General features: G+C 40.0%; 1 protein-coding gene across 2 annotated transcripts in view; it reads left to right on the top strand.

Moving 5' to 3' along the window:
• Positions 1-26,273, top strand: part of ARHGEF26 (Rho guanine nucleotide exchange factor 26) — a 150,008-nt gene that overhangs the window by 13,155 nt on the left and 110,580 nt on the right. For both annotated transcript variants that reach the window (XM_059920084.1, XM_059920083.1), the window contains exons 5-6: positions 19,502-19,558; positions 23,254-23,414. In XM_059920084.1, coding sequence (XP_059776067.1) covers positions 19,502-19,558; positions 23,254-23,414 — 218 coding nt within the window. The remainder of the gene's footprint in view (positions 1-19,501; positions 19,559-23,253; positions 23,415-26,273) is intronic.

Genomic DNA, 26,273 nt, shown 5'->3' with positions numbered 1-26,273 from the left:
CTGTGAAGGACGTGCTTGTGCTGCTCTGAGATCCTGTGGGAAGGGCACCTGTCTGGGCAAGATGCTGTCAGTCAAGGGAAGGTGGCAAAGGAGATGACAAGAGCTGCCATCTGACCAGCTACCAGATAAGTGTCAGGTCAGAGTTGTTGTTAGAGGGGCGGGTGCAGGCTGGAGGTGTCCCAAGCAGAGAAAACATCACGTACGCTATGCGGACCCTTCGGGGTGATGGAGGGTCAGAGGATTTGAGAAAAAGTCAGTGCACCTGCAGCTTCTTGATCTCTTTTCTTCCAGCCTCTACCTGTTGGGGGGTCCAGAGGCTCCATCCTTGGGGCTTCTCTTTTGTCTGCACTCCCTTGGTGATCTCATCCAGTCTTGTGGCTTTCAATGCATCATCTACTCTGATGACTTTCAAGTTTCTGTCTCTAGACTGGACCTTTCCTTGAGCATCAGACAAGGATATCCAGCTTTGTTTCTGGTATCTAACCAGCATCTCAAAGTTAACCTTTCCAAAAGTTGACTTCTGATCACTCCCTTCTCTCCCACCCAAATCAGCTTCTCTCGTAATCTCTTCTTTTTCTCAGCAAATAATGACTCCATTTTCTACTTGTGAAGGTCAGAACCCTTAGAGCCTTCGCTCACTCTTCTCTTTCTCCCATAACCTACTTCCGACTTGATGCAAAGTCTGTTGCCTGTAACTTCAGAATAGAGCTACTTCTCTGCTGCCACCCTGTCACTGTGGAGGTGGATTGTCCCCATTGCTTCCCAGCTCAACTCCCTGCATCTATGTGGGTCCGTTTTGGTCTCTTCTCCGTATAGCAGCTATATAGTTATATGGTTGAATTGTGATCCTGGTAAAATGTACTGAGATATTGTCCCTTTGTTCTGAACCCTCAAGTTATTTCTTACCTCCACTCAAAATAAAGGCCAAGCTTTACAGGGGCCAGTGAGGCTGTGTATTCTGGCCCCTGGTTACTCTCTGGACTCATCCCATGCTTGTTGCTCAGTTACACTGATGTTCCTCCAGTACAAGGTGCACTCTGCCTCAGGGCCTTTGCACTTGCTGTCTCCTCAGCTTACAATAAATAGCTCTTCTTCCAGAGAGCCACATGACTTTCTCACTACCACCCCCTTAACGTTTCTTATCCTCTTCCTGACACTTACCCCTCTAACATACTATGTGATTTACTTTTCTTGTTAATTGTCCATCTACTCCCATTGGAATAAAATCTGCATGAAAGCAGAGATTTTTGTCTGTTATGTTTCCTATCCTATTCCTAGCACATCATTGCCTTACTTACAATAGGCTTGCGGTAAATATGTGATGAATTTATGAGTGAATGTATAAATGAATGAGTAAAGGCAAAAACCTAATCCCATAAGTGAAAATAACAGCAAAAAAACTCAGCGGGGAAAACAGCCAGGAAGTTTCTTATTTGGGGCTATTTGGAGGCTGTTTTTAATTTTTATTTTAAAGGAAAAATTCTCGACAGTTTGGCTACATCCTGGATTTATTAAATGTCTTTGATACATTAGGAAACTTGGTATCTTCATAGTTTAAAACTACCTATGGTAGGTATTTGCATACTACGAAATCAAATTAAATTACAGCCTCCCTCATCCTCCACTTGGTATTTCTTTTGGGGAGGTAGACGGATGCATTCAAGAACAATAGGAGTCTGTAGGAATATAGTGTAATTAGGTAAAAGGAAAGAAGGCTCGGTTACTTTGAGGAGTTCTGAATAACTGTGGGGAAAGGCTCTATAATACTGAGCTTGCACTTGTGAAAATCATCCATTAGATTCCTGTATCTGCCCTCTTGACCTTAAGATGTCCCCTTGTGGTGTCTCTTCTCTTGGTCCAGTGATGGGGCTATTCATCAGAGCCATATCCACAGAGTGATTTGTCTCTATGATGATTGATTAGAGAAATTGTCATCATCAAAATTACTGTTGAATCTTTAAATGTGGAACTAGTGGTTAAAAACTTTTTTCTCAAATTAGGTTGATTTATCCAGAGTACTTATAGCCTGTTGATGTTCTACATGATTAATCCGTACTCTTATGTCTTACAATTATTATGGCATTTATTATCTGTATATCTGTTATCTGGGGTGATAAGGACTGTAGCCAATGGACAGCTTCTGCAGAAGGAAGTATTTTTGCCAGAGAAAGGAAATTGCAGATTATTTTCCCCTTTAGTGTGGGAGATAAACTCTGCTACCCATCCAACTGCAATAACATAAAAATGGAGTAGTTCATATTTGGGGCGGCAGGAAACCCTGCTTCTGGCGGTTATGTGCAAAGGAGTATGGTTGTTGTCTGCTCAACTCATACTCAGCTGGGGTTAAGGTCTCAGTGTGAGCAGGCAGTGCAGATAGCTGTAGCTATGGGACCTGTCATTGGATCATCATGATATTAATTTATTTACATACAGTTAAATTATTAACGCAGTGTTTGCAGAGGAGACTGTGCACCAGGGATTATACTAGGTCATTTCACTCAGCTTATGTCGAGCTTGTGACAATACCATGAGAGCGGGTACTATTTCTCTACTATATATTGAGGCAGCTGAGACTCCGAAGTGACAAATAGGGTTACTCTCCTACTGTTTTCTTTAGGGTCTTGAGGTTACTTGGAACAGAGCCTCTAAAGTTTCGCTAAATAACGGATGTGTACCCAGGGCTCTGGAAGAGCAGGAACCACATTTCTATCTGGTACTTGGCCAGGAATGTGACTCAGTCTCAAAAGTGGCCTGTTGGCTATTTCTTCTCATGAATTGGCTCATTTTCCCTTTTTGCCAGGTCTGTCTTCTCTCCTGAGAGCTCCTGCATACTCAGAGTTTCTGAGTTCTTGTAACTTAGACTTGAGGTTATCTAGCGTGGTCCAGCCCCTCCTCATGTTATCCTTTCAGCTTCCATGTATAGCTACCCAGGTCAATTTCTTTCTTTCTTTCTTTTTTTTTTAAACATCTTTATTGGAGTATAATTGCTTTTCAATGGTGTGTTAGTTTCTGCTTTATTACAAAGCGAATCAGCTATATATATACGTATATCCCCGTATCTTCTCCCTCTTGCATCTCCCTCCCACCTCCCTATCCCATCCCTCTAGGTGGTCACTGAGCACCAAGCTGATTTCCTCGTGAGATGCAGCTGCTTCCCACTAGCTCTCTATTTTACATTTGGTAGTGTATATATGTCAATGCTACTCTCTCACTTTGTCTCAGCTTACCCTTCCCCCTCCCCATGTCCTCAAGTCCATTCTCTACGTCTGCGTCTTTATTCCTGTCCTGCCCCTAGGTTCATCACAACCTTTTTTTTTGATTTCATATATATGTGTTACCAAACAGTATTTGTTTTTCTCTTTCTGAGTTACTCCACTCTGTATGACAGACTCTGGGTCCATCCACGTCACTACAGATAACTTAATTTCATTTCTTTTTATTGCTGAGTAATATTCCACTGTATATATGTGCCACATCTTCTTTTTCCGTTCATCTATCGATGAACGCTTAGATTGCTTCCACGTCCTGGCTATTATAAATAGTGCTGCAATGAACATTGTGGTACATGACTTTTTTTTGAATTATGGTGTTCTCAGGGTATATGCCCAGTAGTGGGATTGCTGGGTCATATGGTAGTTCTAGTTTTAGTTTTTTAAGGAACCTCCATACTGTTCTCCATAGTGGCTGTATCAATTTACATTCCCACCAAAAGTGCAAGAGGGATCCCTTTTCTCCACACCCTCTCCAGCATTTATTGTTTGTAGATTTTTTGATGATGGCCATTCTGACCGGTGTGAGGTGATACCTCATTGTAGTTTTGATTTGCATTTCTCTAATGATTAGTGATGTTGAGCATCCTTGCATGTGTTTGTTGGCAATCTGTATATCTTCTTTGGAGAAATGTCTGTTTAGATCTTCTGCCCATTTTTGGATTGGGTTGTTTGTTTTTTTGATCTTGAGCTGCATGAGCTGCTTGTATATTTTGGAGACTAATCCTTTGTCAGTTGCTTAGTTTGCAAATACTTTCTCCCATTCTGAGGGTTGTCTTTTCGTCTTGTTTATGGTTTCCTTTGCTGTGCAAATGCTTTTAAGTTTCACTAGGTCCCATTTGTTTATTTTTGTTGTAATTGTCATTTCTCCAGGAGGTGGGTCAAAAAGGATCTTGCTGTGATTTATGTCAGAGAGGGTTCCTCATGTGTTTTCCTCTAAGAGTTTTATAGTGTCTGGCCTTCCATTTAGGTCTTTAATCCATTTTGAGTTTATTTTTGTGTATGGTGTTAGGGAGTGTTCTAATTTCATTCTTTTACGTGTAGCTGTCCAGTTTTCCCAACACCACTTATTGAAGAGGCTGTCTTTTCTCCATTGTATATTCTTGCCTCCTTTATCAAAGATAAGGTGACCATATGTGCATGGGTTTATCTCTGGGCTTTCTATCCTGTTCCATTGATCTATATATCTGTTTTTGTGCTGATACCATATGGTCTTGATTACTGTAGCTTTGTAGTAGAGTCTGAAGTCAGGGAGCCTGATTCCTCTAGTTCCGTTCTTCTTTCTCAAGATTGCTTTGGCTATTTGGGGTCTTTTGTGTTTCCATACAAATTGTGAAATTTTTTGTTCTAATTCTGTGAAAAATGCCATTGGTAGTTTGATAAGGATTACATTGAATCTGTAGATTGCTTTGGGTAGTATAGTCATTTTCACAATGTTGCTTCTAATCCAAGAACATGGTATGTCTTTCCATCTGTTTGTATCATCTTTAATTTCTTTCATCACTGTCTTATAGTTTTCTGTATACATGTCTTTTGTCTCCTTAGGTAGGTTTATTCCTAGGTATTTTATTCTTTTTGTTGCAGAGGTAAATGAGAGTGTTTCCTTAATTTCTCTTATAGATTTTTCATCATTAGTGTATTGGAATGCAAGAGATTTCTGTGCATTAATTTTGTATCCTGCTACTTTACCAAATTCACTGATTAGCTCTAGTAATTTTCTGGTAGCATTTTAGGATTCTCTATGTGTAGTATCATGTCATCTGCAAACAGTGACAGCTTTACTTCTTCTTTTCCGATTTGGATTCCTTTTATTTTTTTTTTCTTCTCTTATTGTTGTGGCTAAAACTTCCAAAACTATGTTGAATAATAGTGGTGAGAGTGGACCATCCTTGTCTTGTTTCTGATTTTAGAGGAAATGGTTTCTGTTTTTCACCATTGAGAATGATGTTGGCTGTGGGTTTGCCATATATGGCCTTTATTGTGTTGAGGTAAGTTCCCTCTATGCCTACTTTCTGGAGGGTTTTTATCATAAATGGGTGTTGAATTTTGTCAAAAGCTTTTTCTGCATCTATTGAGATTATCATATGGTTTTTATCCTTCAGTTTGTTAATATGGTGTATCACATTGATTGATTTGCATATATTGAAGAATGCTTGCATTCCTGGGATAAACCCCACTTGGTCATGGTGTATGATCCTTTCAATGTGCTGTTGGATTCTGTCTGATAGTATTTTGTTGAGGATTTTTGTATCTATGTTCATCAGTGATATTGGCCTGTAGTTTTCTTTCTTTGTGATGTCATTGTCTGGTTTTGGTATCAGGGTGATGTTGGCCTCATAGAATGAGTTTGGGAGTGTTCCTCCCTCTGCTATATTTTGGAAGAGTTTGAGAAGGATAGGTGTTAGCTCTTCTCTAAATGTTTGATAGAATTCACCTGTGAAGCCATCTGGTCCTGGGCTTTTGCCTTTTGGAAGATTTTTAATCACAGTCTCAATTTCAGTGCTTGTGATTGGTCTGTTTATATTTTCTATTTCTTCCTGGTTCAGTCTCGGAAGGTTGTGCTTTTCTAAGAATTTGTCCATTTCTTCCAGGTTGTCCTAAAATGGACATATAGTTGCTTGTAGTACTCTCTCATGATCATTTGTATATCTGCAGTGTCAGTTGTTACTTCTTTTTCATTTCTAATTCTGTTAACTTGAGTCTTCTCCCTTTTTTTCTTGATGAGTCTGGCTAGTGGTTTATCAATTTTGTTTATCTTCTCAAAGAACCAGCTTTTAGTTTTATTGATCTTTGCTATTGTTTCCTTCATTTCTTTTTCATTTATTTCTGATCTGATCTTTCTGATTTCTTTCCTTCTGCTAACGTTGGAGTATTTTTGTTCTTCTTCCTCTAATTGCTTTATGTGTAAGGTTAGGTAGTTTATTTGAGATTTTTCTTGTTTCTTGAGGTAGGATTGTATTGCTATAAACTTCCCTCTTAGAACTGCTTTTGCTGCATCCCATAGGTTTTGGGTTGTCATGTTTTCATTGTCATTTGTTTCTAGGTATTTTTTGATTTCCTCTTTGATTTCTTCAGTGATCTCTTGGTTATTTAGTAGTGTATTGTTTAGCCTCCATGTGTTTGTATTTTTTACAGGTTTTTTCCTGTAATTATGATATCTAGTCTCATAGCGCTGTGGTCGGAAAAGATACTTGATATGATTTCAATTTTCTTAAATTTACCAAGGCTTGATTTGTGGCCCAAGATATGATCTATCCTGGAGAATGTTCCATGAGCACTTGAGAAAAAAGTGTATTCTGTTGTTTTTTGGATGGAATGTCCTATAAATATCAATTAAGTCCATCTTGTTTAATTTGTCATTTAAAGCTTGTGTTTCCTTATTTGGATGATCTGTCTATTGGTGAAAGTGGGGTGTTAAAGTCCCCTACTCTTATTGTGTTACTGTCGATTTCCCCTTTTATGGGTGTTAGCATTTGCCTTATGTATTGAGGTGCTCCTGTGTTGGGTGCAAAAATATTTACAATTGTTATATCTTCTTCTTGGATTGATCCCTTGATCATTATGTAGTGTCCTTCTTTGTCTCTTATAGTAGTCTTTATTTTAAAGTCTATTTTATCTGATATGAGAATTGCTACTCCAGCTTTTTTTTGATTTCCATTTGCATGAAAAATGTTTTTCCATTCCCTCACTTTCAGTCTGTATGTGTCCCTAGGTCTGAAGTGGGTCTCTTGTAGACAGCATATATATGGGTCTTGTTTTTGTATCCATTCAGCTGGTCTGTGTATTTTGGTTGGAGCATTTAATCCCTTTACATTTAATTTAATTATGGATATGTATGTTCCTATTACCATATTCTTAATTGTTTTGGGTTTGTTTTTGTAGGTCGTTTCCTTCTCTTGTGTTTCCTGCCTAGAGAAGTTCCTTTACCATTTGATGTAAAGCTGGTTTGGTGGTGTTGAATTCTCTTAACTTTTGCTTGTCTGTAAAGATTTTAATTTGTCTGTCGAATCTGAATGAGATTCTTGCTAGGTAGAGTAATCTTGGTTGTAGGTTTTCCCCTTTCATCACTTTAAATATGTCCTGCCACTCCCTTCTGGCTTGCAGAGTTTCTGCTGAAAGATCAGCTGTTATCCTTATGGGGATTCCCTTGTATGTTAGGTTGCTTTTCCCTTGCTGCTTTTAATATTTTTTCTTTGTATTTAATTTTTGATAGTTTGATTAATACGTGTCTTGGCGTGTTTCTCCTTGGAGTTATCCTGTATGGGACTCTGCGCTTCCTGGACTTGATTGACTATTACCCTTCCCATGTTAGGGAAGTTTTCAAGTATAATCTCTTCAAATATTTTCTCAGACCCCTTCTTTTTCTCTTCTTCTTCTGGGACCCCTATAATTTGAATGTTGGTGTATTTAATGTTGTCCCAGAGGTCTCTGAGACTGTCCTCAATTCTTTTCATTCTTTTTTCTTTATTCTGCTCTGCAGTAGTTATTTCCACTATTTTATCTTCGAGGTCACTTATCCATTCTTCTGCCTCAGTTATTCTGCTATTGATTCCTTCTAGAGAATTTTTAATTTCATTTATTGTGTTGTTCATCATTGTTTGTTTGCTCTTTATTTCTTCTAGGTCCTTGTTAAACGTTTTTTGTATTTTCTCCATTCTATTTCCAAGATTTTACATTATCTTTACTATCATTACTCTGAATTCTTTTTCAGGTAGACTGCCTATTTCCTCTTCATTTGTTTGGTGTGGTGGGTTTTTACCTTGCTCCTTCATCTGCTGCATATTTCTCTGTCTTCTCATTTTGCTTAACTTACTGTGTTTGGGGTCTCCTTTTCGCAAGCTGCAGATTTGTAGTTCCCGTTGTTTTTGGTGTCTGCCCCCAGTGGCTAATGATCGTTTAGTGGCTTGTATAGGCTTCCTGGTGGAGGTGACTGGTGCCTGTGTTCTGATGGGTGGGGATGGATCTTGTCTTTCTTATGGGCAGGGCAGCATCTGGTCATGTGTTTTGGATTTGGACCCGCCCCTGCATGTAGGTCGCCTGAGGGCGTCTGTTCTTCGCTCAGACAGGACAGGGTTAAAGCAGTGGCTGATTCGGTGGCTCTGGCTCACTCAGGCTGGGGGGAGGCAGGGGTACGGAATGCGGGGCGAGCCTGTGGCGTCAGAGACCAGCATGACGTTGCAACAGCCTGATGTGTGCCGTGTGTTTCCTGGGGAAGTTGTCTCTGGATCACGGGACCCTGGCAGTGGCGCGCTGCACAGGCTCCTGGGAGGGGCGGTGTGGATAGTGACCTGTGCTTGCACACAGGCTTCTTGGTGGCGGCAGCAGCAGCCTTAGCGTCTCATGCCCGTCTCTGGGGTCCGTGCTGATAGCCGCGGCTCGCGCCTGTCTCTGGAGCTCGTTTAGGCGGTGCTCTGAATCCCCTCTCCTTGCTCACCCCAAACAATGGTCTCTTGCCTCTTAGGCAGCTCCAGACCTTTTCCCAGACTCCCTCCCGGCTAGTTGTGGCGCAGTAGCCCCCTTCAGGCTGTGTTCACGCCGCCAACCCCTGTCCTCTCCCTGGGATCCGACCGAAGCCCGAGCCTCAGCTCCCAGCCCCCGCCCGCCCCAGCGGCTGAGCAGACAAGCCTCTCGGGCTGGTGAGTGCTGGTCGGCGCCGAGCCTCTGTGCAGGAATCTCTCCGCTTTGCCCTCCGCACCCCTGTGGCTGCGCTCTCCTCCGTGGCTCCGAAGCTTCCCCCCTCCGCCACCCGCAGTCTCCGCATGCGAAGGGCCTTCCTAGTGTGTGGAAACCTTTCCTCCTTCACAGCTCCCTCCCACTGGTGCAGGTCCCGTCCCTATTCTTTTGTCTCTGTTTTTCTTTTTTCTTTTGCCCTACCCAGGTACGTGGGGAGTTTCTTGCCTTTTGGGAAGTCTGAGGTCTTCTGCCAGTGTTCAGTAGGTGTTCTGTAGGAGTTGTTCCACATGTAGATGTATTTCTGATGTATTTGTGGGGAGGAAGGTGATCTCCACGTCTTACTTCTCTGCCGTCTTGGAGGTCCCCCCAGGTCAATTTCTTGAGAGAGAATCATATAGGCTCAGCCACTTTCCCCCCACTCAAATAGGTCACTTAAACATTTACTGTTTTCTCATCAGGTGCTTAAGTAGCTCTTTTCCAATCAGCTTTGGCCTCCATGATGCATGATGGTGTGAAATGTGACCACTTGGGCTGCTGCTTTTGCAGAAGCTCTGAGTAGAACAGCTTTTCTTCTGAGGGTGAGTGGGAGTGTTAAGTGACATGACCGACATATCTAGTGTAAATTTACATACGGTGGAGTTGACATTGCAACCATGGTCTATATCAGTGGCTTAACATAATGAGAAATACATTTTACTTGCAAGCCAGTACGTGTGTTCATGGGTGCACATGTCTGTGTATCTCAAACAAAAGCTTTACAAAGCAGAAGTTACGCTTAATACATGCAGTGCACTATGGTATTTTCTATTCTGTCCTTTCTGTTCTGTTACCTTTAAGTAGATGACGATCAGAAATTCTTGGGCTTTATTTTGCTATTCACTAAGAGGTTATAAGCTTGTAGCTTGAAAACGCTGGTATCTGACTGCAAAATTCATTTGTATTCCACTGCATTGTGCTGGATGGGGCAAACAAATCAAGCTGAAAACCAGTACCTGCGCTGCAGGAACTTAGAAGCGGGTTTAGGAGGCAATAGAAATGAAAGGTTTAAGTGATGTTTTTGAAAGAATGTAGGACAAAATGCGAAAATGAATGACACAGATAGATACCATAGAAAGCAGGAAAGGTCAGGAAAGTGCTCTCTAGAGACTCTGACTAAAACTAGACGGGCTAGATGGGCAGAAGAGTGGAAAATAAAAGCAATAGAAGTATAAACTATTGCTTGAAGGAAGCTTGAGATATAGGTAAATCGGAGAACAGTGGTAATTCTGTGCCTATTTCTCAGGTCTCCTCCATATAATAAGGTAATTCCTGTCCAGTGGAACCACTGCGTGCTTTGAACATCTCGTATAAAACATCAGTCCACTTTATTTTTTTATTTTTAGTTTTTTGGCTGTACCACATGGCATGTGGAATCTTATTTTCCTGACCAGGGATCGAACCCGTGCCCCCTGCAGTGAAAGTGCCGCATCTTAACCACTGGACCTTCAGGGAAGTCCCTGTTAGTTCACTTCAGTATCCATTTTTCCAAAACAGGTTTTACTCAGCTTAGATTTTATCGCCAATCTAAGAAACTAACTTCAGTGTCAGTGTTGTTCTAAGGAACTTACTGTTTGGAGGTGATCATTTCTATCCATCTGCCACTTTTCCAAAAAGAACAAGCAAAAACAAAATGGCAGCAGAGATGTTGGCACCACCTTTACAAACAGGTGTCCTCTTCTGCAAGAGGAGCCCCTCAGACCTGTTCTGCCTTCGTCAGCCCCTTCCTGACTCACGCCTTCACTGTGTGTCATTGACGTCATTGTCAATTATGCGACTCCAGCCAAGTCCTCCTCTGCTCGCCCATCTGCACACCTGCCTGTCATCACTCACTTTCAACACTGCCTCATAAGCCACTGCCCGGTTTGGGCTTGACCGAAATCTCTCTCATGGTCACCTCTCACTTAAGAGCTTTCCTGTGGGCAGGAACAAAGAAATGCAGGTATTATTGGCATCCGTAAACAGTTCCATTTGCCTGTCCTACTTGCTTTGTTTCTTTTTTGAGAGAGGACTTTGAAACATATTTTAGTTTCTATTAAAAATAATGCTTTAATTCCAAAGCCAAGAGATGTTTATTATAGAAAAATCAAAAAGTACCAATAGATAAAAAGAAGAAAATAAAAATTAGTTGAAATCCCTCCCATCCAATCACTGTTGATATTTTGGTATATAACTTTTCAGACTTTTTTTTTTTTCTTAATGTGTATTTAGAGTTTTCCTTTTCCTTTAAGCAAAAATTAACACAATAATACTGTCTTATTACTCATATTTTCCCTTTAACAATGTTGTAAATATTTTCTCAGGTCATTGAACCTGCTGTTTTGTCACCTATTTTTTTCTCTTAACAATCTTGTGAATGACTTTCCATGTTATTAAAGTTTCTTCCACAACAACTTTTGTAAAGCTCATATTATATTTCATCAAATAGGTAGGTGTTTGGTTCTTTTAACCAATTCCCTTTGTTAGTCATTAGTTTATTCCTAATATTCCAACTTAAAATCAAAATTTAAATTAAGTTCTTTGAAACAATTATTTTTGAATTATAAAAGTAATGCAAATACATTCACCTTATTACAAAACTAAACACAACAGTTAAGACTGAAAGTTGCTCTGATTTTACCACCATTCCCAACCCCCTCCACTGTTCACCCCTGTTATTAGTCTGGTCTCCTCCTCCATATCTTATTAAATATTCCACTTTTAAAAACTGCTCATCTTTTATTAAATAACTTTATGGAATTGCCTTTTTCCCCTATAACCATTTTACTTTTTACCCTCTCTACTTCTGTGTCATGAGCTTTTCATGTATGTCCTAATCTCATTTTCTCCTCTTGATTGCAGATAGAAAAAGGACAACTGGGTTTCTCTCTCGTGGGGGAATAGAGATTGAGTACACTTGGGTCCAGGCTCAATAGCCCACAGGGGAATGACGGTATTGAGAGCCACAAGTCAAAGAGAGGAATTTGAGGAGATTCCACAAATGTCAGGACTAATCAACAAGTTAAACTGCCAGGCGCCCTGCTGACAGCTTAACTTTCTCTGCAGCAGGAGCTGGGAATTCAGTTGGGGATGCAGTTTCTGGGGCATCCAGGGGGAGGACCTTAGTTTAAGGGAAAAGTAGCTGCAGGTCACACCTCTTAAGAAATTCAGAAGCATGAGAAGGCAGTGTACCACGGTGGTTAAGAGATTAGTCTTTGGGGCTTCCCTGGTGGCGCAATGGTTAGGAATCCACCTGACAATGCAGGGGACACGGGTTCAAGCCCTGGTCCGGGAAGATCCCACATGCCACGGAGCAACTAAGCCCGTGCGCCACAACTACTGAGCCTGCGCTCTAGAGCCCACGAGCCACAACTACTGAAGCCTGTGTGCCTGAAGCCCGTGCTGCTCAACAAGACAAGCCACCGCAATGAGAAGCCCGTGCACCGCAATGAAGAATAGCCCCCGCTCGCCACAACTAGAGAAAGCCCTCGCGCAGCAACGAAGACCAAACGCAGCCAAAAATAAATAAATATATACATACATTTATTAAAAGAAAAGAGAGAGATTAGTCCTTGGAGGCAGCAAGCAGGCCTGGGTTGAATCCCAGCTTGGCCACTTATTAGGGCTAACGATGATTTAACTTTCCTGTGTCTCCATTTTCTTATTTGTAAAATAGCGATAGTAATAGCTTCCTTGTGGCATTGTTAGACGGTTTAGATGCATGGAAAGAACAGTACCTGGTGCATGGTAAGCATTTGATACATTGGTAGTTGGAGAAATAGATTCAATACTCTGAATCAGGAATTGGCTAGATATAGGATGCTGGTTTACGAGGGCTGGCTACAAAGGAAGTAATGCATGCTTATCTCCTAAATCATACAAAGCACAGCAACTTACTCTTGTACATTTAATGACCTTGCTGTTTGTGGTCTGTCCCCTCGGCCTCATATCTGTACTGAAGTAACTGGGGCTCAATCAGGAATCCTGGCTCTGTCTGCAGAGGGTGACTCAGGCCATTACAGGGTAAAAGCCCCAAGCCCTGGCCCGTCTTATCTGAGTTCGCCACAGTTTTAGCAGACCTGAGGTTACCTCTGGGAGGCTGGGGGAGCTTGCTGTTTCTTGAGATTCAAGAACTCTGGTGAGGATTATAGAATTAACCTTAACAATGTAGATCAGAGAGGAGATCTGGTTTTTGTTTTTGTTTTTTTTAATTAATTAATTTATTATTTATTTATTTTTGGCTGTGTTGGGTCTTCGTTTCTGTGCGAGGGCTTTCTCTAGTTGCGGCAAGCGGGGGCCACTCTTCATCGCGAGATCTGGTTTTTTTTTTTTTTTTTTGAGATCTGGTTTTTTGAACAAATGAATTAGAAGGTCCCTCCCTGGCATGTTACTTGACATCTTTTTAAATTAAGCATATGATTTTATTAAATGGGCCATTGTCTTCTACCTCTCATTATTCTAAAAAATAGTGTTCTGTTTACCAGCTCCTCCCTAAAAATATGGCACTGTCCCCACCTTGACCTCATTTATCTGATCTTTGGTTATCCAGATCTCTGGCTCTTTGATGTGGAAGTTGTGAGGCAGCTCGTGGCTTAGGTGGACGGTATCTCAGTGATTTCTCGGTGGACATGGCGGGGCCCGAGGCAGCCTGCAGGGACTGCTTACAGAGGACAGTGTTTCGGGCCTGTGGCAGATTTTTCATTTTAGGAACTTCAAACATACACTCAGAGAGCCGCTGTTCCCACGTTGTTGGCGGTGAAAGAATTCTAGCTCATTTATAATTCAGGGGCTATTTGGCTTGTGTTAAGCCTGTAGAAAGGACCTAGGAGTGATTGTGTCCTGTGGTATAATTTTACTTTGCAATTCATTCTCTTCCCACTTGAACTCTTGAGAATGGAAGCCCATGAATAGCGAATCACCAGGAGGCGTGAATAAACCAGTCAATTTTCAGCAAGTGGGTAACTCCAAGTCTAAAGGTCTTAGCTCCAGTGGGTATTCAATGGACGTTAGTGCTTTATGGAGCCCGAGTGATCTTGGATTATAAATATCTGATCTAATTTTTAATTGACTACATTTCTGAGCCTTTTTGGTCGGTCAGTCTTTTGGGGGCCCTCCTATTCTGGTTTCTCTGGCTGGCGGTGAAAAATAGAAGGAATGTGCACCTGTCTTATCTAGAGTCACTGTCAAGTCACAGAGGGCCTGAGGACATATCCTTGTTTACCCCATAGAAAATGATCATCTGATCAGCCAGGAGACTGGTGTAGTTCATCTTGGCTCTGTTCACAAGTACAGGGCTGACTCTATCCTGTAGATAGGCTCTGTATAAACGGCAACCTCAGGGCTCTGTTGGAGGTGCAGAGAACCTGGCTTATTACCTATTCCAGTCAGTGGCGTCAAAGGCCAAGGAATATTGCACAGAGCTCGTGGTTTTCCTAACACAGTTCTTCACGAGGTGAAAACACCTGTAGCTGTGGTGAATGCGGGAGTGGAATTACTACCTAAAGCCTGCTTGTTCCTTTGTGGGATAGTCATCTAACAAGCTCAGATTTGCAAAGTATCAAGAAGGAAATCGGCATCCACTTTATTTTATTTGTTTATTTTTTAACCATTTTAAAAAATTGAAGTATAGTTAACTGACAATGTTGTATTAGTTTCAGGTGTACAGCAAAGTGATTCAGTTGTACATATACATATATCTATTCTTTTTTCAGATTCTTTCCCCATATAGGTTATTACAGAATGTTGAGTATAGTTCCCTGTGCTATACAGTAGGTCCTTGCTGTTTATCTATTTTATATGTAGTAGTGTGTACATGTTACTCCCAAATTCCTAATTTATCCCTCCCTCCCTTTCCCCTTTGGTAACAGTACGTTTGTTTTCTATGTCTGTGAGTCTATTTTGTTTTGTAAATAAGTTCATTTACATCATTTTTTTAGATTCCATATATAAGTCATATCGTACGATATTTGTCTTTCTCTGACTTACTCGCCGTCAACTTTAGGTGGAGTATCTATTAATTAACTTTTGGGTCTGTACTTTAGGGAGTTTACCCTTTTATAAATTTCAAAAACTATATCTTGGGTCTAGTAAGACAATATCATATCCATAGATGAAGTATCTTCTACTGTTCTTCATTAGTTTTAGCCAGTTGTTAACTTCTGTCTCTTTTGAACATGGAAAATATACTGGTTACCAACATCATGGGAGGAGAATTTTAATCCAGTTACAGCAGTACAAATATAATTTATAATTATGAATTTAGGACTGTTATGACATTAGTGAGTTCCCTGCATTCACCGTCTTGACAGGCCACATAATATATGTTCCATATTTTTCAACTTATGTCAGAACTATAGTTGTGAGCTACAGTTTTGTTGTTTTATTTGAATTAATTTTTATCCACTTCAAATGTTGACAATATTGACATATATTCACACTTTCTCCTTAGAGTCTAGAATCTGCCATGGCAAGATTTGAAGAGTTTTGTGAATTGCTTAGATTATACGAAATCAAGAACTCCAAATGGAATCTAGTTCTTAATGTTTCATTAAACTACTTATGTAATTCTACTTGATGAGATGGTTAAATAAAAAATTTAGACGAGTGAGGAATGAGAAAGTTCAAGTGAGGTCAGAAGAGGGCTGTAAAGGAGTGTTGCTTGGCTATCTGTGTGTTCCCGTTTGTGCTGGGCCAGAGCCACCACTGCAAAATATATATTTAAAAAATACGAAAAGAGCCTGTACAATTTAATTTCTTGCATTTTAGATAACAAAATAGGAATCCATTTTGGAAGCTGGTGTATTTTCTTTTCCATACATGGAAACAAGGAGACCCTTTGGAGAATTTTGCTAGATTCTCTTAGCAAAACTGTGCAAACTGCAGAAAACATGTAAATGTAAAAACTATAGGTATAAACATATGCTTTATACACATTTTTTTGTGTGCAAAAGAAGAGCCTGGGCCTTCCAATGATTTTTATACTTCAGTTGAGCAATAAGGTCATTGGTTTTGAATAGAAAATTTCCAGAGATATTTACTGTTAAAATCTTTGCACACATTCTTTCTCCTTCTTTCCTTTTCCTCCCTCCCTTACCCCCTTCTTTCCTTGTTTCTTTCCGCTTGACATTTTGCTCTGTGTTTTCATTCTCCCCCAGTTTTCTCCTGCCTGCCTTCTGCCAGGCTCTGTGAGGCCCTCTTTTATATCCTCTCTCCCCTTCTTTCTCTGGTTTCATCTTCCAAATTCTTCGGTCTCTGAAATCATCTTGCCGCTCTTGACCTTCGACCTCCAGGCACCTGCTCTGCTTAATTTAGAGTTGAACGTGGACGGTCTCAGGTGGACAAAATGCTTCCTCTTGGCTCGGGAGAAGAACCTGTCCAGCGAGGACCTGGAACAGTGGTCTGGCAGCCAGCCAGGACGATCTGGCTCATGACAGCCCTCCGGAGCCAGTTTTCAGGTTCCCCGAATGTGCCCGTTTCCTTCATTATAACCCAAGACTGCTTCATGGAATCTTTTTTTTCTTTTTGGTCAGTTTTGTATGGGCTGCTGGTCTCTTACTGATGACTTTTTGGGGTAAAGGAATATTTTATCATTTTTTAAAATTAGTATTATTAGTGAAAGATGATAATTCTATGCAATTAGTACTTTGCCTTTTTCAAAACTACCTTCTCTCCCCCCTCAAAAGAGCAACTACTTTAGCTGGGGATTTTTTTTCTTTTTCTTTTTGATAGGATGAAGTACTCTTTATCCCTCAGTAAACTAGCTGTATCTGGGTAGGTCTCTAAGCTAGCTGTATCTGGGTAGGTCTCTAAGCCCACATGCTTCGCTCTCTTCCTCTTAAGATTTCCGGGTTTGAACTCAGCAGTAGTTGTGGATAGAGATGCCGGTGGCATGGAAATTCTTGCTGGTGACCTCACCTGCAGAGACAGTGGGCATGATGCCGGGATATCGATCTGCCAGGACTTTGTGTCAGGCAGGAAATCCTGTGAAGTTCCTGCTCAGGGTTAACCAAATGGGAGCAGCTCTGAACGGTTTCATTCTTCTGGCCAGTCTCCTCCCTTATTAAAATGTTTGAAGAAGGCTTTCTAGCCATGAGTTCTTGCTGACAGGCTGACCCAGGGTCAGGATGGTGGGTAAGGCATTACAACATTCCGTGATATGGGTGGATGAAAGCAAACATATGGAGACTTGGTACAGACCTGGCATTAGAAGGGGTTGTAGTGATGATCATCCAACCTTAGAAACCTCTCATAGAAAGCTGGGAGTTCCTATCCCTGATAATATCATGATTAAGAGTGGGAGCCCTGAAGTTGACAGGCCTGGATGGGGATCCTGGCCTTGCTACCTATTAGCTGTGTGATCTGGGATCCTAAGCCTTAGTTGTTATTCCCATCTGTGAAATGGGCATAAAAGTAGTATTGGCTTTTTAGAATTTTTATGAGGATTCAATGGGAACGGGGTATAAAATACACAGCATATTTCCTGGTGCCCAGTAAATGATTGCTGATCTTACTATTGATTTAGGACTCTTTCTACTCTACTGTACTGCTTTCTAACCTTTTCCAACAATCAGATTAAAGGCAGTAACATGTAGTTGTCTTTATTTCCCTGACCCCACAATGTAGAGAACTGTGTACCAGCGGTGTTCACACTGGGATATGCATCACACCCCAGGGCATTCAGCAAGACCATGTGAGGTGGGCAGGAATAGTTTTAAGGGGACCATTTTCCAGATTCTCAACTCCTAGGTATTCTTTTTTCTAAAACTGAGACTGTATCTGCAGTTAAAGTGTTACACCAGGGTTTGTTTTATTTTTCCAACTTCCAGTTTCACAGTTACCCCTTTTGCCATTTTTCTAAAGAAAGCCATCTCTCTTACCCATATCAAATCTTACTTTGGTACCCTGTATCAACATGTTAAATCACAGGCACAAGATAAAATGGATCAATTTGAAATATTGGTTTCAGCAAAGCCTCCTTTAATTAAGCCACCGTCTCACTCAGAGTTGCATTGTCAGTAAAATTTTACTTTTAGGGCTAAATGCATTGCAATTGGAAGTAATTGAGTCATTTTGATTATAGATTAATAATGCTATTTGTAATGATTTTACAATCCAGAAGAGTCTTTATGCTTAAAGCTCATTGGTCACAGAAAATTTTAGAAAATTAAATGTAAAAACCTATTTTTGTGTTAGAGTATGCTAGGGTGACTAATAAGATACCCTGACACATAGAATTATACTAGGAAACTTGGGGGTGTGTGATTGACATAGAAATGAGATTTCAAGGAGGAAGAAGAGTAATGTAAAATCTCCAACTGTTAAGAAAAGCTTATTTATTTTTAAATGGATGATGTTATGCAATAGGTATTTAGTCATCATGGTTTTTATATTCCATTGGATACATTTAAAAGAGTGTAATAACACATGGTTAAAATGTCTAAATTTACAATTAGCAGCAAAATATATCTTTAAAATTCTTTAAGTTTAGGATGAAAATTTGAGATGCCAACTTAAAAATGGGTCTAAGGGAACATGGTTTTTAAGGTTTTTTTTGAGAGGTATGATAGCCAAACGTTTGAAGACCTTTGTTATATTTTATTGCTATTAATTTTTCACACAAGGGGAGGGCACTCTTTTCCTGCTCGTTTTCCTGTGAAGTGCAGGATTTAATTGGTTGGTATTTTGCATATGCCTTACCTTTTGCTAATTAAACTTTAACTGAAAAACATGAATATCTTTCATGTGCCAGACTCAGTGCCAGGTATATCAGAAGAGACTCCAGGTCCTGCCTTCATGGAGTTCATAGTTCAGCCTCTACTCTTTGGGTTAGAGACTGAATTTTGATAGGAACTACAGCAGTCAGGTAAAAATGTGTGGCAGTTGAGATAGGAACCGCAGGGATTCAACTAGGGATGCAATCGTATTACTGCAAGTATGGTACTAGCATTCTTGGTTCTTGTAGGTACTGTGGCTTCTCCAAAGACTATCAGGTTAATATCCTTATTTGTCAAAATTAAATATGCCTGAAAGACTGCTGAAATTGGGCCAAGGGGACTGCGTTTCCTTGTTTGATTGGGTTTTTATAAAGAGCATTGCTGTTCCACTGAGAATTTGTGAAAAAATAGTGCTAAAATTACTCTTTCAATGTAATAAGGACACCGTATTACTGACCAGGGTTCTGGGCAGTAAACTCTTAGAGTGGTGGCTTCATTTTCTTTATTATCAGGAATTTCTTCAGTTATGAATCAGAAGATTAATTTCATAAGTATTTTAGGAATAGCCAGAACTAAGAGTAGAACAGATTAACTCAACCTGATAGGATAGTGTTCTAGACACTTTTCATTTCTTTACTGTTGAACTATGCTAATTTATTAGTGTAATTAAATGTCATTTGAGGGGTGTGAGAATCAAAATTAATATGTACTGAATTCAACATTTTGTATAATTTCTCTTAATTCATTTTTGAAGGGCATAGAGTTATGTCTTACATAATAAAGAAGTTGTTTAAGTAAATGCGCTCAACTTTATTTTGCTTTTCCCCCTAGGTGAAAAGAAATGGATTATCTCAGACAGTTAGCCAGGAAGAAAGAAAGAGACAAGAGGTATGTTTTCCACCAAGCAGATGCTTTAGGGTTCCAAGGGGTGCCTGTTATGATCAGCATTTTCCTTTGACGATGTATCCATTTTGTTTTTTTTTTTTTTTACAAAAGGAGTATGTGATGATTGTCAAATAAAACTACACATAAGCCCCCATAAAAGAAAATTTAAAATATACCAATGTCATTTTAACTTAACAAAGCACCTAGTCTGCGTGTATTTACACTGGAAGAAATACGTTGAAAAATGAAACAGACATTACTCAGATCCTGGAAGTGAAAAAGGATGTTAGTGGAAAAACTGGTGAAATCTGAATAAAGTGTGAATATTTGTCTACAGACAAAATGTAATGTACCCTGGTTAGGGAAAGCCAGGTGAAGGAAATATAGGAACTCTGAACCCTCTTTTCAAGATTTCTGTAAATCTAAAATTATACCAAAATAAAAGTTTACCTAATAAAAAGTAAAACAGATAATAAGAGGGTTTCATAACTTGAAGTTTAATAAATGCAGTTTAAGAAAATTGCTCACTGTAATAATATTGTGAAGTTGTCAGAGTACTTTCCTTCTGTTTTATGCATATCAGCATGGAGATACAGAAGCTTAGGCATATACATGCATGTAAATCAATTCCACAGAGGACGTGAGATACCTTTTTCTTATTTCATTGGCCTGAAATAACACAAAAATATAAGGATGCATTGTAGTGCCATTTTTTTAACTTTAAAAAAACAAAATAGTATATAACATTGGTGTATACGTCTCTGAAAATTAAAAATGTATTACATTTATAATTTTTTTCTTATTTTTATAAAGAAACTAAGACTTTGAATAAAATAGAAGTCCTACATTCTCCTCCTCTGTCTCATTCCCTTCCTCTCCTCCCCAGAGGCAACTATAATTATGAATTGATGTGTATCCATCCAATCATGTATTAGGTATATTTATGTACATATACTTGTGTGTGTCTGTTAAGATGTAGATAAATGATATGATTCTGAACATATGTTTTGGTTGGTTGCTTTTTTTTTTTTTTTAGAAATTTTTTTAAAAAATTTATTTATTTTATTTATGGCTGTGTTGGGTCTTCATTTCTCTGCGAGGGCTTTCTCCAGTTGCGGCAAGCGGGGGCCACTCTTCATCACGGTGCGCGGGCCTCTCACTATCGCGACCTCTCTTGTTGCGGAGCACAGGCTCCAGACGCGCAGGCTCAGTAATTGTGGCTGAGGGGCCCAGTTGCTCCGCGGCATGTGGGATCTTCCCAGACCAGGGCTCGAACCCGTGTCTCCTGCATTGGCAGGCAGATTCTCAACCACTGCGCCACCAGGGAAGCCCTGGCTGGTTGCTTTTTACATTCAACATTGTTTTTGAGATTTATCCATGTTAATGCATGTTAATCTAGATCATTTATTCAAACTACTGTATAGTATTCCATTCTCTAAATACTACTTTAAAAAAAAAATCTATTCTCCTAGTGAGGGACAACAGGCAGTATTTTCTTTTTTACAGTTAACATTGTGGCATAAACAATATTTCTCTCTGTTTGTGGACAAATTCAAGAGCTTCTCCAGGGTCCTAGTCCCATTTGAATATTTCTTTTCTTTTAAGCCTATTCTGTTTCCCTTATGTTTTGAAAATATTTATTTAGATTTGTGATATAAAAAAGTAATGACTGGGAATTCCCTGGCGGTCCAGTGGTTAGGACTCTGTGCTTTCACTGGCGAGGGCCCAGGTTCAATCCCTGGTAATGACAGCAAATCTAACTATGGTTTCTTTCTGTTCCTATACAGATATTGTCAATCCCTGGTAATGACAGCAAATCTAAATACAGTTTCTTTCTGTTCCTATACAGATATTTTAACAGGTCTAATGTGATTTGCTTTGAAGTAGTTGATGACCCAATTGCATGTTTTAAGTTATTACATTAAACTTATTATATTAAACTACCACTTAGTCATCTTTCCCTGTGATCTACTCTGTATAGTTTATCATATCTTTTTGTTTGAATCTTCACATTTTGGATTTGATTACAAAAGTCTCTGCTTTTGAAAATATGTTTTAGTCATTCCAAGGCACCATATCCATCAACAACCTGAAATCCATTATTTTTGGTCAGGATGGGTGAATTTTCTTTAGTTTGCATTACATTTCCTGGGGATAATTGTATTGATTGAATAGAATCACACGAGATACAGGTTGAATGAGACTCTTAATGTTCTTACTGTTTGCTCATTAGATGGTTATATCGCTTAAGTCCCTGGAGCGCAACTGAGGTTAGACCAGTATGACTTCTCTAAAAGCTTATGGATGCTAAAAAGAGAGGTGAACCCCGAGACTAGCACCACTAACCTGACTTACAGAATTATGGCTCACCTTCCAGCAGCGGGGCGTCCACCTGCCTGTGCCTGACCGCTCCCACCCGGCCTCAGCTGCAGCACAGGGTCTCACGGGGAGACTCTTCTGTGCCCTTTGGGCCAAGCACTGAGGGGAGGAACCCTGGAGCTCAAGGGGGTTGATGGCAGTGTTACTAGGGAAGGTCTCCAGGAAGGATGGGAACCTCAAGCCTGCAAGGATGTTCACCACCCCTCCCTGAGGAGGAATTCTCCCTGCCTGGCCATTCTTGGAGAATCTGATTTTGTTAAGGTGCTAGATGAATTCCTCACACAGGGCGCTGGTGTCTCTCCACATATGTGGGTTGGCTTTTGATAATTAATGAACGCTTATCAGGTAAACCACTGTGTGCCTGACACCAAGAGTTTCTGCCGAGGGTCCTTCGCTCCTTCTTGAGACACTGATGAGAGCAGAGAGGGTGGCTTGTTGGACAGAATGACTTGCAGTTGTATGAGTTTATATGAAAGAATTCCTGTGGCTGATAAGAACCTTTTGAGGGTAGGTCCAGTCATGCTTTTTAATGCACCCAGAATATTTGCTCTTATTAACCACTAATTAGTTGGATTAAAACATAGGGAGAGGGACTTCCCTGGTGCCGCAGTGGTTAAGAATCCGCCTGCCAATGCAGGGGACACGGGTTCGAGCCCTGGTCTAGGAAGATCCCACATGCCATGGAGCAACTAAGCCCTTGCGCCACAACTGCTGAAGCCCACGCACCTAGAGCCCATGCTCTGCAACAAGAGAAGCCACCGCAATGAGAAGCCCACGCACCACAACGAAGACCCAACGCAGCCAAAAATAAATAAATTTATTTATTAAAAAAAAAAAAAAAAAACATAGGGAGAGAAAGGAGGGACCCACAAGGGAGGGAAGAAATGTATTTGTGAGAAATTTTCTCTGAATCCCAAGTGAGGTCCATAAATCTTCACTGTCCCAGAGCAGCATGCTTTGAAATCAGGGCTGGAGGAGATGACCCCAAAGGTTAATTAATGTCACACTGAGATTTTACGACATGCCCTAGCTTCCTCCCAGAGATTCTGCCCCCTGGCAAAGTGTGACCTCAGGATGCAGTCTCAAGTCATCCAAATACTTTCATTTTTTCCTATTTACACTCTAGGCAGGGACTCTATTTCTCAAAATTTGGGTATATGTGCCTTATATAAAGATAGTAGTTTGGTAATGTAGTTTTTAATACTTATCTTTTTGTATTTTTAAAGATATTATGTTATTCTTGTAGCAGAATTACGAGAGCTAGGTTTAATTCTTTAATTGAAGGAATGAATAATATATTTCTTCTTCCTTCTTATCAGGCTATCTTTGAAGTTATATCCTCTGAACATTCATATTTACTCAGCTTGGAGATCTTGATACGAATGTTTAAAAATTCTAAAGCACTGAGTGATACGATGACCAAAACAGAGAGTCACCATCTTTTCTCCAATATTACAGATGTCTGCGAGGCAAGCAAAAAGTAAGTTCACTTTCGTTTGCCTTTGGTCATGCCAAGACGTTACTTATTAACAAACAGCTGCGTTATCTCAAAAGGAAGACATTTAGAGGTGTGAAGTCTCTCATTTGTTCAATTGGCTTTTATCTTTATTCCTTGAAATAAATTTTAAGATCTGTTTCAAGGTGTTGATGTATAGACAGATGCTAAGTGTGTAATTAATCGTCACAGAAGACAGTTATATCTAAGGTCTCTTTATTCCTTCTCTTTCTCCCTACTTCTCCTTTTTCCCTTTTATTTTTCCTTTTTAATTATGCCAATAATATAACAACATTAGTTGGAAGGAAACAAGGTAACTCACGATCAAACCATTCAAATACAGAAATTATTTCTGTTTACATTTTCATAGTCTTGTCCTTGTTAAGATATGTATACGTTATTTTTAACATGCAGTCAGAGTGACCATAACGATTTTTACAGATTTTCCCTATTTCACTTTCCATAAGCATTATTAGAAGGGTTTCCATTATTATTCTTAATGAGTGCAGGAAGCTCAGTTTGTACGCCAGTGGTGAGCTTTCTGTCCTTCCGAGGGAACTACACAGCCTGCGCTGGAACCACGTGCCAGCACTGTTGAGCCACCCGAAGTTGCTGTTTTGGTAGATCAAACTGGATTGAATGTTGGCAGTTTTGTATGGTTGGGTCAAAGGTAGGTTTACTGTACAACTCATGAAGCTTAAGCTTCAAGGCTCCTCATTTGCAAGGGCACCTTTTAAATATTTGCTTTTGTGCCTTATTTTTTCCTTAGAGGGCCTCCAAATTGTACAGGCTTCAGGGCCCACAGAAACAGGATCTGTCCCTGGGGTGAGTACCCCTTGTGAATCTGGACGTTGTTCATTTGTCACTTGAGGGAAAATCCAAGTAGGCAGTGACGGTAACACGTTTGTATCCCCGGCTCCGTCGCTGTGTGCAGGTAGATTTTCCTTTTGAACTGCAAGATTGAACATCTATGCTGAACAGGTTAGGGTGTGAGTTGGGGCCACTGCAGAGGTGCAATTCGTGGTCAGATCAGTGAGCTCTCCCAATATTTTATGGTAGTGACACAACTTCAGAAGCCAGATTCTGCCACAAGAAAAGATCTTGGCAATCTTATTACTGGCATGGATACTTAAAAATATGTGTCCAGAGGACCTGCTGGGCCTTAGAGAACAGGGGCCTGTGGTGTGCAGGTGGTGACACACACTGCAGCTTGGAAGTCCTTTTTCAGAAGCTGGGTCATTGCTTGTGTTCAGCCTATCGGGGTTTTTTTTGGTACCAGTCTTGCCCATTTTGGTAAGAGAAATGAAAAATCTCCTTTCTCCCGTTAGCGAAGGGGGCAGAGCAAGAACCTTAGATGGTGTGTCCCTGTTCAACAGGTATTCAGATTTCAAGATGAGTCTCTTTCATTTTAACTTGTACTTTGGTTTAACTATGAAAATAAATCTCCATGTTAGATATATTGCTATAAAGAATTATTTCTGTTTTGATAACCATAAAATGTAAGTCATGATTTTAATTAGAATATGTTTCCTGAAAACCATGGTGGCATGTTTTTCACTCCTCTCTGGAATTATTCTTTGAATCGTGTGGCCATCAGTCCACTTCTTATAGCGTATAAATGACTCTAGAGAAAGCTGTTAGTTCTGATTGTTGAGTAACAGCAGTTCTTTTTTTTTTTTTTTTAATTTATTTATTTTATTTATTTTTGGCTGCATTGGGTCTTCGTTGCTGTGTGCAGGCTTTTTCTAGTTGCGGCGAGTGGGGGCTACTCTTTGTTGCGGTGCGCAGGCTTCTCATTGTGGTGGCTTCTCTTGTTGCGGAGCATGGGCTCTAGGCACGCAGGCTTCAGTAGTTGTGGCACATGGGCTCAGTAGTTGTGGCTTGCGGGCTCTAGAGCGCAGGCTCAGTAGTTGTGGCACACGGGCTTAGTTGTTCCGTGGCATGTGGGATCTTCCCAGACCAGGGCTCGAACCTGTGCCCCCTGCATTGGCAGGTGGATTCTTAACCACTGCACCACCAGGGAAGCCCAACAGCAGTTCTTGAACAGAGTATGTTTTGGGTCCTAAGAGTCTTTGGGCCTCGATAGCACTGCTCGTGTACCAGGCGTGCTTCAGAAGGAGCCTGGGCCCCAGCAATCACATCTTTTCTTGGTAGTTGGTTAACCTTGAGAAGGTTGCTAAACCTCTCCAACTCATTTCTTATATATAAAATGGGGATAAAAACCATAATTGTTTAACCCTGAAATGAGTCATTTTATTTAAATTATAGATGAAAGTTTTATTATTTTAATTTCACTCATTTACAAAATTTAAATCTCTTATGATTTTATTTAAATGTTTTCATTTCTGTAGTAACTTAAAATAAGAGGCTGTTCTGGACATTTTTGTCTATTTTTCATTTTTAAAACAAAACTCAGAAACTTCTAAGCCTGCATTAAATGATAAGGAAAGAAATATCTTTATCCTTTACATTTTTGTTTTGTTTTTATTTGAAATGCAGTGTTTTAATTTGGAGAGATGCCTATGTAATATTTGATCTCTGTTATATATCAACTAAGAATGATCAGCTTCTGCATGGTAATCCTGTGTCTGTATCCTAATAACTTACATTACAAAAGTTTATTTAAGTTTGAAATACTCATTTCAGATACAGCCTTTTTAAAATTCAAAGTTCTCAGAAGATTTACAAAAGCTATTTCATTATGTAAAGCCTGCTTGTTGAATTTCCAGCATTTGGGCTCCAAGAGTGACTGACTCTCAAGTGGTACTGCCTTCATGTGCTACCCATGAAAGAGTTTCCAGTCTTAAGAAATCATAAAATTTTCATTTTTTTCTTGAATAAACA

Source organism: Balaenoptera ricei, chromosome 4 (assembly GCF_028023285.1).
Source record: "Balaenoptera ricei isolate mBalRic1 chromosome 4, mBalRic1.hap2, whole genome shotgun sequence".
Taxonomy (NCBI): Eukaryota; Metazoa; Chordata; class Mammalia; order Artiodactyla; family Balaenopteridae; genus Balaenoptera; species Balaenoptera ricei.
The sequence above is the reverse complement of the archived record's forward strand: the minus strand, read 5'-3'. Positions and strand labels throughout refer to the sequence as shown.